Source organism: Anoplophora glabripennis, unplaced genomic scaffold (assembly GCF_000390285.2).
Source record: "Anoplophora glabripennis isolate ALB-LARVAE unplaced genomic scaffold, Agla_2.0 scaffold66, whole genome shotgun sequence".
In the NCBI taxonomy this organism is placed as follows: domain Eukaryota; kingdom Metazoa; phylum Arthropoda; class Insecta; order Coleoptera; family Cerambycidae; genus Anoplophora; species Anoplophora glabripennis.
Window position 1 is genome coordinate 1,430,496 of NW_019416742.1, and position 16,569 is coordinate 1,447,064.

General features: G+C 32.2%; 2 protein-coding genes across 3 annotated transcripts in view; one reads left to right on the top strand and one right to left on the bottom strand.

Moving 5' to 3' along the window:
- Positions 1-619: 619 nt before the first annotated feature.
- LOC108917955 (transmembrane protein 234 homolog) lies at positions 620-1,736 on the top strand. The gene is made up of 5 exons (XM_018724780.2): positions 620-650; positions 743-843; positions 895-1,037; positions 1,090-1,249; positions 1,306-1,736. The coding sequence occupies exons 2-5, from the start codon at positions 828-830 to the stop codon at positions 1,383-1,385; spliced, it is 399 nt and encodes a 132-aa protein (XP_018580296.1). The 5' UTR covers positions 620-650; positions 743-827; the 3' UTR covers positions 1,386-1,736.
- Positions 1,737-1,841: 105 nt separating this feature from the next.
- Positions 1,842-16,569, bottom strand: part of LOC108917956 (insulin-like growth factor-binding protein complex acid labile subunit) — a 107,367-nt gene continuing 92,639 nt past the window's right edge. The window contains exons 3-7 of one of the 2 annotated variants that reach the window (XM_018724782.2): positions 11,154-11,549; positions 5,587-5,817; positions 5,304-5,525; positions 3,464-3,677; positions 1,842-3,383 (exon numbers count right to left, since the gene is read on the bottom strand). In XM_018724782.2, coding sequence (XP_018580298.1) covers positions 2,653-3,383; positions 3,464-3,677; positions 5,304-5,525; positions 5,587-5,817; positions 11,154-11,549 — 1,794 coding nt within the window. In that variant the 3' untranslated portion in view covers positions 1,842-2,652. Of the gene's footprint in view, positions 3,384-3,463; positions 3,678-5,303; positions 5,535-5,586; positions 5,818-11,153; positions 11,550-16,569 lie in introns of both variants that reach the window. The other variant, XM_018724781.2, reaches the window with a different exon arrangement.

Below are 16,569 nucleotides of genomic sequence, written 5' to 3' on the forward strand. Positions count from 1 at the left end.
AAGTAATCGAGTAATGCCAATTGAATATAGAAAATGATGAAAAAAGTGGCATATAATTGCACATCAGCAGACGATTGCTCATCAAAATGTCAATAATGTGATGTTCTGAAATTTTTCCCTGACAAGAAAAAATCATACTTAGAATTCAGAATTTCTTTATTAAACAAAAAGATATTAAAAATATAATAAAATATTCAAAACGAGATTTGTGGATATATTTACATATTCATTTTCTGCAACAGGCTCCACAGTGATGTTCCTCTCTACATATGGTTCAGCTTTCTTTGCTGGCAAATATTGTGTATATTAGAATAATAATCATCTAATCAAAGCATATAACCTTTTTGGGGACTTTTTTGGAAAAACTATCGATCATTATTTTTTTTATTAGGTTTTAAGTAAATTAACCTCCAAAATTGTGGACTCAGAAAGGCTTAAGCCGGCAAAAGAGAACGGTGCATACAAAAACGTGAAGTCTTAACTCTAAAGCCGACTTAAAATTATACGGTGACGGTGCATACGGGTATTAATGAAGTTTATTCGCTTATAGTACGGGAACGCGCCAAAAGAGGCGCTGCTAATGGAAGCTGACGGGAAGAAAACATTTACATCTAAAAAACAAAAGCATTTACTAATCCGTGGTTATACTGGTAAGTTTGTTGTTTTTAACCTATAAAATATTTATAATACCCAAAATATTAATTATTTTTAATATTTTTTTTTATTAACTTTATGATTTTAGAATAAGAATTTTCAATACTATTCGTGTATATCCTTCAAAAGGATGTAAAAAGTTTGAAGTCAAAGTATTAAGCTATAGTTTTATTATGTTGAAAGAAGGATGTAAGTTAAATAGTTTATATTGTTCAAGTTATTAAGTAAAATCTGTTGTAGTATCTCTCATGTTTGTCGCTTTATTATGGGGAGGAACAAATCCACTAATTAAAAAAAATTCAAAGGAAATTCTCAATGTGAAAGCAGATTCAAGAATTCTTCAGTTTATATTGGAATTAAAATATTTGGCAACAAACGTCAGAGTAAGCTTCTCATCTGCTTAGTTAATGTATGTATTTTTTATTTCAATTTTAGTACCTGATTCCAATGGCTTTAAATCAATTAGGATCTGTTCTATATTTCTTAACACTGAAAAACGTCGACTTAACATTATCTGTTCCAGTAGCAAATTCTTTAACATTTGTATTCACTGCATTGTCTGGTTGGATCTTAGGAGAACAACTGCCAAGAAAAAGTATTTTTTATATATCAAAACAATAATATGTGTAGTCAATAATGTTTCAATTTTAGATGCCATTTTTGGAATCCTTTTAATACTTGTTGGGACTGTGTTATGTTGCATCGATAAATATGTAAACAAAGTAGATTAATTTGTTTAGTGGTTAACACTTGTACACATTACAAAAATTTGGGTGAAATGACAGCAGTGTAATGATTTTTTTATGTTAGTAATCTTCCGAACAGTAAGTGAATCTATTAAAATATGATGCAGTAGTGGAATAAGTTGTTTCTATCACGCACGCTCGCTATGGGACCTATAGTGTAGGGGTTATGTGCACGGAAAGTGCCAGATAGTACAACGGCTTAATGTTATTTTCATAGCGCAACGCTCCAGCTCGTGCGTCAACTGCGCCCGCGTGGCGCTCTTGCCAACTTTTCCTCACTCGTTACACAATGTACTATAGTGCGGGGGAACTTGTAATTGAATGGTAATTAAATACTTTTAATGCTCCTAGAAATATGTCTTTCTCTTACCAATGGTTGGATTAATATTAAAATTGTATATTCAATACTACAATCGATAATGAAACCAAAATGAATACTGATTATTTTTTATTATAATTAAATATCATAAATACACACTTTATATTAATCATTCTAAATCTAGTAATTATCATTACTCAAGATGTGTAGTGCTACATAGAAATATATACATCACTATTAGCGATAAAAGATTAAATCCTGATAAGCCTAAAAATTAGGTGTTATGAGAAATTTATGGCACATTTTGGTAGGAAAGGCAATGGCAATAAGTTGCTAGTAACGTAATATTTCAGTTCAATTTAAAATTATTCGTTATTGCTTGTATCTTTTATAAAAAACTATAATTCTCTAGTATTCATAGCTTAAACTTTTTCTATTCCTTGATGGATTTAATAGCTTTATAGGTTGTTGTGAAATTGTTACAAAATAGTATCATCGTAAATTAAAGCCTTAATAACAGTTTTTAAACAGCATAACATGAGACTACTTACTCGAATACATGTAATTGTAGACATAAAAATTGCTTGTACTACTTTGCAGAGGCTACTGAATATTTCTCGATAAGTTTTTATAGAAATTTCATAGTTATTTAAATTTTTTCTTTTGCTAATTTGTACATTATTATTGTCAATATTTGCTACTAATTATATTTTCAGCTGATATACATTAATTTAAATTGTTCATTAATAAATTAAATGTTTGATTTTAAAGAGTTTGTTAAAGGAAATCTCTTGTCATGTACAATAATTTTAAAATACTTCTCTTTTTATTAAAATATTAAATATAAAATAGTATTAAATGACTAGCAAGTAATAAGTTATTTCCAAAATTCTAAATGATTACTTTTATTAGAAATAAAAAATAACTAATTTATTATGGCTTTCGAGGTTCTATTAAATTTTCGTTAGGCGGTTTTGTTGTTAAATTACTTGATTGGTCAGTTGTGCTGCTCTTGTTGAATTGTTGGTTTAATAACAGTTCGTTTTGGGATGACAGCTTTTCGATTCTACTTCTGAGTTCTTCGATCTCAGAAGCCAACTTAGTGATTTGTTGTCCCTGTTGCACTGGATCGAACACTTGAGTATTCGTGGTAATTTGGGTTTGGTCGTTTGCCCTAGTTGATGAATTGTTCGCATTGGATCCCGTCTTTCTTTGCAAATTTTGAGTCAGATTATCGTTGCTTTCTTGTCTTTCAGAACTAGTTAATCGCAAGGCATTATTTGTATTCTCTAAGGTTAAGCCTACAGGTTTTTCTATTTTTACTGGGACGTTAATTGTTGGCTGATCGTTCTCTATTGTGTACTGATCGCTAGTTCTTAACTCCACAACTGGTTCACGTATTTTCTCAGGATAAGAGAAGCTGGTCCCATGTTGATTGCTTGGAGTATTTTGACCATTTTGTGTCAGAACCAATGTCTGCACTGGATCTGCAGAAAGGGCTATCTGTGTGGATTCTGGTATGTACCCCAAAAATGCATTGGGTTTAGAAGTAACTGGTTGTTCACTAAGTGGAGGACAGTGTGAAACGCCATAGATTCTGGTATGATTGATCTCCATAGCAGACATTATTTCAGGCAGCGCCGCATCACAAAGTATGGGATTATCTGGAAAATATATATATTTTAAAGTAACCAACGAAATATAAAATACCTTTGAAATATAATTTATGAAATGTATCAAATACCTTGAAGATATATTTTTAGAGTATCCCAAGTTCCTTCATGTACACCATGCTCAATTTTGCAGCGCGTTTTTGCTACCAGATCCCTTCCAAGAGCGACGATTTGATTATTTGATAGATCAGCATGGCAAAGTACAGGTAATCCATGGAAATCTCTTTCTAAGATTGTCAAATAGTTGTGGCTGGCTTTCAACTCTGACAATCGAGGAAGGAATGTCTGAAAAGATATTTTCTTGAACATTGAAATTGCCGATTATATTAATTATGTAATTAATAATCTAAATTTTAGGCACCTTCATACTCTATATTTTGAAAATGTGTTTAAAATTTAAAAGTTTTGTTAAGAAATATTTATATAATTGCAACTTTTTGACCTCAGAACGTAAATGATTATGAGATCCGTTGTTTTTTAAGTCATAACATGGCATAACATGGTACATGCCGGTACATGCTTCCTGTAATTGTTTAAAAAAAAATTAGCATCTAATACCCCAATTTTATATAGGGTGATTCAGAACTTATCCAAAAAAATTTAGGAATAGATGCGGCATGAGAAATGGAATCAATATCGTAAAAAAAATTTTGTAAAATCCTTATAGTTTCCGAGAAAAAAATTATTGAAGTTATAGTACATTCAACGACTACATAGCTGGACAACTGTAGTCTCTAGCGTCATTCGCAATGCGCGTGGAGAGCCACGTGGCCTCAGCGACACCGAATACTGAAATCCAAGCTAATACCGTAAGTTTTGAAGTAAAATTAAATCGATTTTCGCATTTCTCGTCAAAAATATTGTTCGTATTTTAAAAGCTGCATATTTTCTAAAATAATGGATCGATTTTCAAAAAGTAAGAATCGATGCATAGAGAATTAAAAGCCCTTTCTAATGACCCCCCACTTGACCCCCATTCCCATTTTAAAAAATTTGGGGGATGGCACCCCCACTTAGGGGGTTGAAGATTTTGCTATGCTTTTTGCGCCAAAAGTTGTCCCCCTCAGAAGCAAACTTTACCGGTTTTTGGATTTTGTCGAAAAGTTCATTACTACCCTGTAATGCCTTGTGGTACGTTTTCGATGGGCTACCCTGTATATTATTACTTATTCGGAAACCTTATGAAAAGAGCTTTAAGTTAAAAAAAAATCCTCAAGATTCGTTGAAAAACAACGTAGTTACAGACTGTCAAATATATTATTTTCAAGCGAATTTCGCATATTTAACGGCAGGTCATCGTCATTTTCTTCGAACTCGCTGTCGTTCGCTTCCCCCCGACCCTTCCGCCGTGCCGCGTCTCGCCGAAAATCAAGCGACCCAGTGACTTTTAACAATATTTCTTACGCGCTTAACATACTACCAAAAATATAGTAGGTATATTACACCACAAGGGTCAAAAGTTGAATTTTCGGCCCTGCGCGTCATGATGCCCGAGGCGAAGCCGGTCGAAAGTACGTTATTAATTTTACTTTTTTTAACTTTAGAGGTAGCAACAGTAATGACAGCGGTTAACAATTTGTTATAGCAACATAATAAATAGTCCCTAGTTACGAGTATAAATACGCATGAGAAATTCTTTCCTTCCGCCGTTATAGAGGGCGCGCGTGTACTTCTCACAGGGAGTAAATGTTAAACTTTCGTCCCTGCTATTAGGGACGAAAGTACGTACTTTCGACCGAGGTATGAAGAAAAAATATTTTTACCTGGGAAAGTACTCGGGTTGCCAGTTATAACAGTATTTTTTTTGCCGCTACCAACCTAATTTGTTTAACAATAGGCCGTCAACTTTGACAGCTGACCTTAGTGGGACACCCTGTACAATTTATATTATTTATATTTTAATTTATTTACCTTGCTGGTTTCTTCCAATGTCGTCAAGTGATTGTGTGACACATCCAAAAGCCTTAACTGATCCAGACCGATCAAGTCATCGGGCGATATCTTTTTCAACCTGTTGAAGCTCAGATTCAATCTAAGTAATTCCGGTAACCCCGCCAAGGCTCCGTTTAACGTTTCGAGTCGATTGTTGTCCAACTTCAACTCTGTGAGCTTAATGTTCCATTCCACCAAGTTCTGAAATAACTGAAATTAATAGATTTATAAACAATAACTTTCCAATCTCATTAGGACTTACGGCAGCGGGTCCTATTAGTGTAGTTATCTGGTTGTAGGAGAGATCTATGCTGCGAAGCTCTTGTAGACCGACGACGTCTTGGAACGAGAATTCCGTCAAGAGGTTGTAGGTCAGGTTGAGGAAGTTCAAATTGTGGAGATTCAGTAACGAGTTGTTTACAGAGGTGATTTCGTTATGGCCAAGTAGAAGGGACTCCATCAGATCCGATTCTATGAAATCTTCTTCGGTAATCTAAACAAAATTGATGTTTTAATTTAATTAAAAAAATTAAGGTAGTAATACCAGATGAGAGAAGGTCCATCTGTTAGCCAATGTAGTCTAACATAGGGACGGCATAAAGGCAGGCAATAGACTCTTTTAGTGTGACGTCACATATTTAGGTAACCCACAACAAATTGTAATAGTAGACCAGTTGCTGTAGCTGAAAATATAGTAATACCTCCGATTTTTTTATAACGCCATCGATTTTTCTCAAAATTTAGAATTAGGCTCATCTTACCCCCCACTTCAAAACTTATATATGCGCTAGGTATGCTTTTTGTTCTTAAGGGGTGAAAACCACCCCTTATTGGAAAAAAGAAAAAATACAAATTTAAGCATTTTATGTAATCAAATCTTTTTTATTTGTGCAGTATGAGTAATTTCATGAGCTATCTAACATGAAACTTAATGTATCCCAAATTTTCAATCCGGAAAAACCTTTAAAAACCACCCCTTTGGATGAAAATAATATAAAAAAAATTTTTTCAACTTGAAACGTTTTAATCATACATTTGTATCAAATTCAAATTGATTTATTAATTAAAAGATCTTTTTTATTGATTGCAACTTTTCAACCCTTAAAAAATACCCCTTCTTTCGAAAATAAAATGAAAAAATATTATTGTAAGAGAAGAAACATTTTAAATGTGCATTCGTATTAAATAAACATTTATTCCCTTATTATAATATAGTAGTTTTAATATAGTATAGTACTGGTTTATTCGAATATACACATACTAAATACGTATATATACAAAAAAAAAAGATCTAAAAGCTTCAAAATTCTTGTTTAGCTTAAATTTTTCTAAAATTATCACCTATACAGTGTTTATTTTTTTAAAGATAACTTTCTTACTTTTTAAGATTTTTAATAGCACAAAAGCTCATTTTGCAGAGCCAGGGAATTGTAAGGCTTACGTGAACTGTTGAGTTAATCTTTTTTAAGCCCTTTATTTTTAAGTTTGAAGGGTTTAAAGGGCTCGAAAAGGGTGGTTCTCTTATCCATATAACTTAAAATTGCTATATCTCGATTAATATTAATTTTAGAGGAATAAAGAATAAAGCAAAATCTTCGGCAAAAATAAAGCAAAATTTTTTTACCCTTGTATTTTTTTCGTACAAAATTAACATTGTTAAAAATTAAGTTTGTTTTCAAAATCATACTTTGTAAGTGAGCCAAAGACCCAGAACTTATTCTTAGAACATAAATGAAGAAATCTGTAAATGGATTGCATTTCATTTTAATTCTGTCGTCAAAGGCACTGATTTGTTTATTAATTTTTTCTTAAAAAAATTGAGACTATCATGTTATTTCGATCAAATTTCCGTTAATTCTGATTCGAAGAACTTTTTAAACAGCTCATTTTAAAGGTTTTTCAAATTACTTTAAAAAAGGTTCAAATAGATTTTTTCCTAATATTTATGGTTTTGGCGTTATTTAACGTTAACTGGTTCCAATTTAGTTTTTAGCTACCTAACATATAATAATGTTTAAAAATCCATAACTCGGTTTATATTGCAATTAGAGAAAAGCAAAATAATACCATTAGATTTGTTTTTTCATTACCTTTCTTTTTATTCATTAGAACTTTTTCGTTAAATCCAATGGTTTCACAGTTATTTGCAAAAAACTGTCCGAAAACAAGCACTTTTTCAGTAAAAATCAACATTTTCAATGACAAGTTACTCGGAAAGTATTGGATTATCCAAAAAACTTTATATAACATTTGTTACTTAAAATTGACTCCTCTATCGATTCCTGTGGTTATTTTGGGCGTAAAATTTCCACCCTCAAAAGGGCAAAAGCACACTTCGGCACTATACAAGTTTTGTTCCTTGTATAGACCAAATCTGACCCTTATGTACTATTTACATAGATGCTATAAAAATGAACAATTTCAAATTAACTTATTTTTACAAGGATTTAGAATTATTTAAGAACAGTCCAATAACTTTAGTTCAAAATATGATATTGCGACTTTACAGCATTTTTTGAAGCTTGAAAACTGTATTTTAAGATGGTTCATTTTGTTTTATTTAAAACGTTGAATTTATAATCAAATTTAAAGAAAAACAAAAAAAAATTGTTCTAAAACGATGAAATTTGTTGTTAAATAAAATTTAATAAAGTTAAAAAAAATTTTTTTTGATTGTTTAACCAATATATTTTCAAATGTATGATCTATAAATATGTATGATAAAAAATAATGTAATTATACATTATAACGAAAAAAATTTTTTTTTTACTATAATGTATAAAATGGGAAAAAATCGGTTTTTCAATAAATTGTCGCGAGATTCAGTTTTACCTAAATTTTTTCACGATGAAATTATGTAGTAGAAGTTTATCTGGTAATGTAATTCATTCTCGTGATTCGATAATTATATTTTTGAATATTAGAAAGAGATAGAGAGAACATCTGCTCGGTGAATGGAGATGATGCCGACGTGCTTATTGTGAAAACAGCGATTCAGCAACAACACGAAAACGTTGTCATTGTTGGCAGAAGACATTGATGTACCTGTCATTTTATCAGGTTTGTGCCCAGTAGATAGAGACATTTATTTTCTGAAGCTAGGAAAAGCTACTACAGAGCGAAAAGTATACTCGTCGAAAAGTTATTTGAGAGAAATTCCGTCTTGTAAAGAGCGAATTCTATTTATTCATGCTTTTACTGGATCTGACACTACATCATTTTTTTTTTTGGAAAAAGCAAAGCAGTTTGCTAAAATGTGCGAGGGAAAGAAATATTTACAAGAAGCCATTGATATTTCTCTGAAACTAAATCAAGACATTGAAACGATTTGCAATGGTGGTGTTACGTGTTTATTAGCCTTATATGGTGCAAAGACACAAATAAAGACATTAAATGAGTTTCGATGCTTCCTCAAAGAAACAACGAAACCGAAAAAAATGAATTTAGCTGCACTTCTACCATCAGAACATGCTGCTAAGCTGCATTTCAAGAGGGTATATTACCAAGTGCAGGCTTGGCTTGACAAAAAATTGCAGGCAGAAGACTGGGGGTTGGAAATGAGAGGATTCGGGTATGACTCCAACTTTTATGACTCAAGATCTAGCACCATGTGAACTTCTCAAAATGATTTTTTGCGGATGCAAAAGTGGCTGTGCTAATAATTGCGGTTGCCGGAAGGCGGGTCAACTTTGCACCATAGCATGCTCTACTTGTTCCGGAACTGATTGTCTCAATTGCCAAGCATTTTTCAAAGAAGAATGAGAATAAGACCAATTGCCAGAACTTACAATGATTCAAGAGAATGAACATTAAATATTGTTATTTTTTTATATTTCTATTTTTAATATGCAAATACTTTTTCATATTTAATAAATTTGTTAGTTAAGAATCCCAAATATTGACTTTTTGCAGAACCCTAAACATCATACCTAAATTTCTTTAAAATTTAACCAATTGATTTCATTTTATATTTGTTCAATGATCTGAAACATCCTAAAAATATCATTATGAGTAAAATTACTTTGAAAATGTAATTGCGATCGACATATAATTGATTTCGATTATATCTTATTTTGGTAAAATAATAGAAATAATTTTGAAAAATAGACTCCAGTTATTTTGAATCGAACTGTTTTTTGTAAAATAATCAGTATGGTTTCCACCGTGGTAGATTTACCATACACGCCTTACAGAAAATTGTTGAATACTTAGTAATGGGACTAGAAAGCGGAAAACACGTAGCTGGTACGTTGTGTGACTTGACTAAGGCATTTGATTGTGTCTCTCATGGGTTACTACTATGCGGAAGTTAAGTTGCTATGGTGTTCGAGGTTGCGCCCTCAATCTGTTCTCAAGTTATTTGAAAAACAGATGTCGATGTGTTACAGTTAATGGCAATACTTCCAAGTTTAACCGTATTGACCACGGTGTTCCGCAGGGTTCTGTTTTGGGGCCCTTGCTTTTCGCAATATATCTTAATGACTTTTGCTTTGCTATCGCACCTAATAAGTGTGTACTATTCACAGATGATACCACCCTAATTAATATGAATAAAGATTCCTCATAACTAAGATTCATCTAACATGTTATCTAAAGTCATAAATTGGTTTTCATTTAACAATCTTAAAATTAATAGAGATAAATCCCAGAGTATAAGGTTTAACACTACTCCAAGGCATGTAGAACATAAATATGTCAAAATCCTTGGTATTACAATTGATGATGAATTGACTTGGTCGGACCATGTTGAGTCCATGAATAAGAGGTTGTCTGGAGTAGTTTTTTTGTTAAGGCAACTGAGAAAGGTGATTAGCACTGACTGATACTTTAAGATCGGTTTATTTTTCCCTCTTTAATTCCATCTTGTCTTATGGTAAAGCCATTCGTATTCTGGCCAACGTAGGTTATAGAGATCACTGTCGCCAACTTTTTGTGAACCTTGCAATTATGCCCTTGCCATCGCTATTTGTTTCACCTTAGCAAAGCGCATCCCAGGCTGCATAGCCGCACTGCCCTACCCAACCATACCACACATAAACATGACACCACCCCCGGGGTTTACACAGACGAGCCGGTGAAGCAAGAAGAGCGCCAGAAGAAAGGGCCCTAGCCGGCGGGGCCCAGCCAGGACAAAAGGAGGTCCCACAAAGCGCCTATACCGGCCGCATTTGCGGTCGGGGTAGACGACGGATGGGGCCCACCTACGAAGGCTGTCCAGGCCTACACGAGATGAGACAGGATAAAGAGGGATAATCCCCCTCGATCCCAAATCATTGAGGCCAATTTCTAGCCATGGAATAATGGCGCGCGCTATTTGTTTATTACTGTTTATTGAATATTCACAAGAATATTGCCAGTTACACTGTTCAATCGTATATACATAATTACTGTGCTCGTACTTCTAAATTCTAAATATTCTATTCTATTCTACACTTATGAGTAAAAAGGTAACATTTTTGAAATTTATTTGCTTTGATTTGTTGGTAGAGCTGATTCATGAGTCAAATAAATTCACGAAGTCTGTAGCAGTGTAAAACCAAACCGTTCACAAATAAATTCGTGAATTAATTCATGAAGAACTTCGTGAATTTATTCATGAATAAATTGTCCATGTAAAGCAGCTATTAGAGATGGGATATTAGAGGTTAACGAAAGGGCTGAAATTTCCCTTAATCTAGCGACCAGGCCCAAATGATGGTCATTGAATATCGTTCAGCAAAGTGAACGTAAACAAAATCAAGGTATTATTATTTACTCTCTAGGAACGCTAAATGCAATCAACACATACCAAATTGGTTAAGTAATACCTACTGTTTAATTAATACTTACCGTATTAATTTGATTATGATCCAATACGGCTCGTCTGAGATACTTCAGTCTGGCCAAAATTCCGTCCAGTGACTTAAGCCTGTTGTTTTGGAAGAAGATGGATTCCAACAAAGGATACAATTTCAGTTGCTGGGGAAGTTTGTCAATTCTATTCTGAGACGCGTGAATTAAAATCAGATTCGGTGCAGTCCTGGGCAACTGATTATCTAAAGTCGTCAGGTCATTGGTGTTGACGAACAGCCAACCTAGTTCCGAGAGATTCAGCAGAGAATCGTTCAAGTCTCTTATATAGTTTCGGCCTAGGTGTAACCTTTGCAACTGGGGCGAAAACGAGTTGGTGTCTATTCTTGAGATCTGATTTCCCGGTAAAACCAGACAATTCAAAACGGGCAAGTCCTAAGGACAAAGATATACCCATTAAAAAATGCTATAAATATAGAAAACTAAGAAATTGGCTATGTTTTGGTACAAGGTAGATATACTAGTTTCAATAAATTGAGGACAATATAGCTTAGCACTAAACTCATTTTGTCCGCGAGATGGGAACATTTGAAATATGTATAGGCCAATCAATAGGGCATTAAATCAGTGATTTTGTGACAAAAATACTAGTAGCAAACGGACTGTGCCATTGTATAAAAAACAGTCTGTAGATATATGTTTATATGTTCCCTACTCCAGTTTACCATTAATTAATTTTTTATAAATGTTTTTATGAAAAAACGCATTTTTTTTATTTTTTGGTTATAAACCTTAAACTAACGAAGCAATCTGAATGGTATAAAAAGACAAGTTGTAGAGAATCCAAATACGAATAAAACAAGACCTTCATTCACTACTCGACCGCGTACGCGAGCTCGGCCGTTTTTGAGTACCTATGTTTGAAGGAATTTTTCACCTATTTCGCATCATTTTATCGGAAAATTAGAATATACGTTTAGTAATATTATACTGCTACTTTTAAAATCCGGCTGAACAAATAAAATCGGACCACTTCCAACGCATCCAGAAATTTTGCAAAATAGTGCACCAAAAAATTTAAATTGCAATTGTCCATCAAAACTAATGGTCCGACAACGCCTGCTTTGTGCACACTTAAAGTACAAATAATTCACTATTTTTGTGCACAGGGTCAGCTCTACAACTAAAAAAATGGTGGAGTGATGAATTTAAAAAAAAAATGAGTTTTCCGATTTTTCCGGGTTTTCTTCGTTTCTAATTATCCGATCGGATCGACCGACCTCTCGTTTTATTCGTAATTCGATTCTTTACAAATTGTCTCATTATAACATTTAGATTGCTTCGTTAGTTTACGTTTTATAAGCAAAAAACTAAAAAAATGCGTTATTTGCATAAAAATGTTTATAAAATAGTTATTTACACCATAAAGGAGATAAGTATTATTTACCAGTCGAGGACGATTTTGCGCCCGAGCGGGGCGAAGGCTGGTATAGAGTCCGAGACTGGTAAATTATAGTTAACTCCAGCGTGGTGTATAATATTTTATCTGCTCCCATAGTTCTTTATGGTTCATGAAAAATAAATATTAGGTTTTATTTTTTGACATTTCTTAATCAATTCATTTTGGTATTATTTGAAATCTTTGTTTGGATTTTGTCGTTTCTAAAATGTTTATAAACAGAGCTACATAAAAGTTGGAATTTAGCTGGTAGACCGATCGAAATAACTCATTTAGAAGGAAAAAAAAGAAAATTGTTACCCGGACTTTTATAAGTGAAAATGGTAAAGGGGCTTATAATAAACAAAAAATAAATGCGTGAGCAGGGGCGGCGGAGGGTTAATTTGGGGGTTGAAAAGTTGTATCATTGGGATTTCTGTCGAAAGTTGACGTCAGACAAAAAAGTATCTAATACAAAAGTTGTAGATCATGCAAAAATTTACAACTTTTGTACAGGTCACTTTTTAAGATAACCTTAAAATTTCCGAAAAAAATGCGAAAAACAGGTTTTTTCTGATTTTTCCTTTCTTTATTTCTCATTTCCGCAAAAATAATTAAATTTTGGCGAAACTTGGTGAAAGTATACCTTTCTGTGTCTTAAATAACCACAACTTTTTTTAAATAAAAAAATCAATTAGTTTCCGAGATATTAATTTTTTCGGTCTGAAACATTTTTTCTTCAAAGAAAAATTCTATTTCTAAATCGTCGTACAGAGTTCTGCCGGTGATAATTTTTTTCGTTTCAGAAAAAATCCAGAAACTGATTGCTTCATTCAACTGTACGGAAAAAATAAAAAAAACTGTCTCATTGTTTGACCCAAAACTTTACTTTTGTACAGTATTGCTATAAACATAAGTCGAATAATGAATAAATAAAATAAATAATAATTTTTCTTCCGTAGGATCGATTCGTGTACTTATTTTTTTTTTAATTTTGATGAATTCATAGATATACAGTGTGTCCAAGATAAGGATGGATAGCATTAGGATATAGGAAACGTAAGAGATACGGGGTGGCTCAGATAGAAAAAAGTTGTGTTTTTTTTATACCTAACAATATGCCGTTTAGAAAGTTTTAAAATTCCGGATAGTTCCGGAGATATCCGGAAAAACCCGAAATTTTGTAAAATTGTTTGATTTTTTCTGGATTTATTTGAAAACGAATTTTAAAATAAAACATTTTTGAAATTCGACGTTTCGTCTTCGAGGTTCAACGGGTTAATATTTTTAAATAGTCGCTGCTATTTTTATGACAAAATCTAAAGCCATTTTTAATTCTGAATTAGATGTAATTATTATTGTAATCGCTTAAAAAGTTTTTAGCTTGTTTTAGCTATAATTTAAAATTTTTCCTGAATACGGCTCTGAACGCTTCAAAATATCTATTGGATGAAGTCATAACAGTATAAAAGTCAATACTGCACGAAATATCCAACAATTTTTTTTTCTACTATTAGCAATACTAATTAGAAATAATAATATATTTCATAAATTCGTATTATTTTTTTATTAGGTTTTTTAAATTATGGAAAAACAATTATTGGATATTTTGTGCTGTATTGACTTTTATACTGTTATGACTTCATCCAATAGATATTTTGAAAGCGTTCAGAGCCGTACTTAGGAAAAATTTTAAATGATAGCTAAAAACCTTTTTAAGCGATTACAATAGTAATATCAGCTAATTCAGAATTAAAAATGACTTCAGATTTTGTCATAAAAATAGCAGCGACATATTTGAAAAAATTAATCTGACGATGGCCCCTCGAAGACGAAATCGGATTGCAAAAATGTTGACGCCATTGGATAGAGCGAAAAAAGTGGCAATGTAAATATACAATTTACTATAAAATCCAGAAAAAAAAATTTCGGATTTTTGGGTGTCGCGTCAACAGTAGACTTTGCAGTTAATACTTTGTATTGCTGAAATCTCAAATCATCCAGAGATAATTTATTATTTGTGCATTTGTAATTCGACTTAGATGTTTATAGCAATACTGTACAAAAATAAAGTTTTCGGTCAAACAATGAGTTTTTTTTAATTTTTTTTTCGTAGAATTGAATGGTGTAATGTTTTTTAATTTAAACAAATTATCAACAATTACTGAAAAATTCATTGTTGCAAGTAATTTTTTATTTTTTTGCATTTTTGAGCATGTTTTTGAACTGTGATTATAGATTTTTTTATTTCACTAAAATGTATACCTATGTCAAAACGTAAAAAATGATTACCGGCAGAAATGTGTACGATGATTCTTTTAAGTAGAAATTTTCTTTGAAAAAAAGTGTTTCAGACCGGAAAAAATAAATGTTCCGGAAACTTCTTTGATTTTTTTATCTAAAAAAGACACAGAAAGGTCTTTCAACCAAGTTTCGTTAAAATTAAATAATTTTTGCGGAAATGAGAAATAAAAATCGAAAAATCAGAAAAAACCTGATCTTCGCATTGTTCTCGGAAATTTAGAGGTTATCTTAAAAAGTGACCTCTACAAAAGTTGTAGATTTTTGCATGACCTACAACTTTTGTATTGACTACATTTTTTTTTTGACGTCAACTTTCGCCAGAAATCCCAATGACACTTTTTCCCAACTTTTCAACCCCCCAAATCAACCCTCCACCACCACTGCTCACCCATTTATTTTTTTTTTAGGTTTATTATAAGCCCTTTTATCATTTCCACTTATAAAAGTCCAGGTAACAATTTTTTTTCTCCAAGTGTAATTTGGTTGGACTATGGTTTTGAATTATTATTTCTAAATGCTGTAAGCGAATTTTTATTGCCCGAGAAGTCGAAAGTGGCTACGGACGAGCATATAGAAATTTCAAAGAATGGTGCCAGAACAAAAATACTGATGTTTCTAAAATGTCACTGCTAGCATATTTCATGGAGAAGTCAAGAACTTTAAAGTTACCGGCGGCGAGTTTGTGAAGTGAATACTCACTAATGATTAAATCAACTATATTCATAGAGGAGAACGTGGATATATCAAAATACCTAAGCTGAAACCATTTTTGAAACGTAAGAATGACGGTTATACATTAAAAAAGTTAAACGTTTTTACAAGGGAACAAACCAACGGTTTTTTCGCTCAGGCACCCGAGAACACATTTGCTAATGAAGGTTGTGACGGTCCAGAGGCGGACTGGCTAGATGAACAGGCCCGGGAAACATTCATCAAGCGGCCCGTTTTTTGAAAGTTTCAGAATTTATTTTATTTTAAATAGGCTCTTCGTGAATGATTTATTTGAAATATCTGAAAAAAGTTAGCCATAGATAATTTGATATTGTTTTAAAAATAATTAATCTCACAATTTGTTTGTAGATAAAAATTAAAATCTTAAATTCAAATAATTTAGAATTTTTTAAAATGGATAAGTAGTAGTTGGAAGGTTGCAAGAAGTTAAAGCATTATTATTTCTAATAAATAAATAATCATTAAAATATATATTTTGTATGAATCGAAAATATTGTGTTGTAGAGCTAAGTATAATAAAAAAATTCCAATTTAACATAAAAGGAGATTTTTTATAAGTGTACTTTTTAAAACTAATTCATTAATTATATCATCTAATGACAAATTATTTAAAATGTCTACATTTAATGCCATTAACATAAAAGTCTCTAGTTTTTCCTGAGTCAGCGAACTTCTCAAACGATTTTTTAAAAACTTCAAAGTGCTAAACGATCTCTCACAAGCTACTTGTGTAAACGATAGAGATAATACGTATTTATATGCTACTGATGCAAAGAGAAATACGTTTGTCAATAGATTGTATCTATTTAAAATCCTGTAACAACATATGATGCAGTTTTTACATGGCTCATGTTTCTTTTTATTTTTTCCTTTATATTTCTGCTGAGTTTCATCAGTTTCATCTTCTGTGATTTTAGTCCAGACGGTATCTGTTTCAAAAAGCCATATTTGGGTGAATCGTATATCCACGGAGATTTTTGG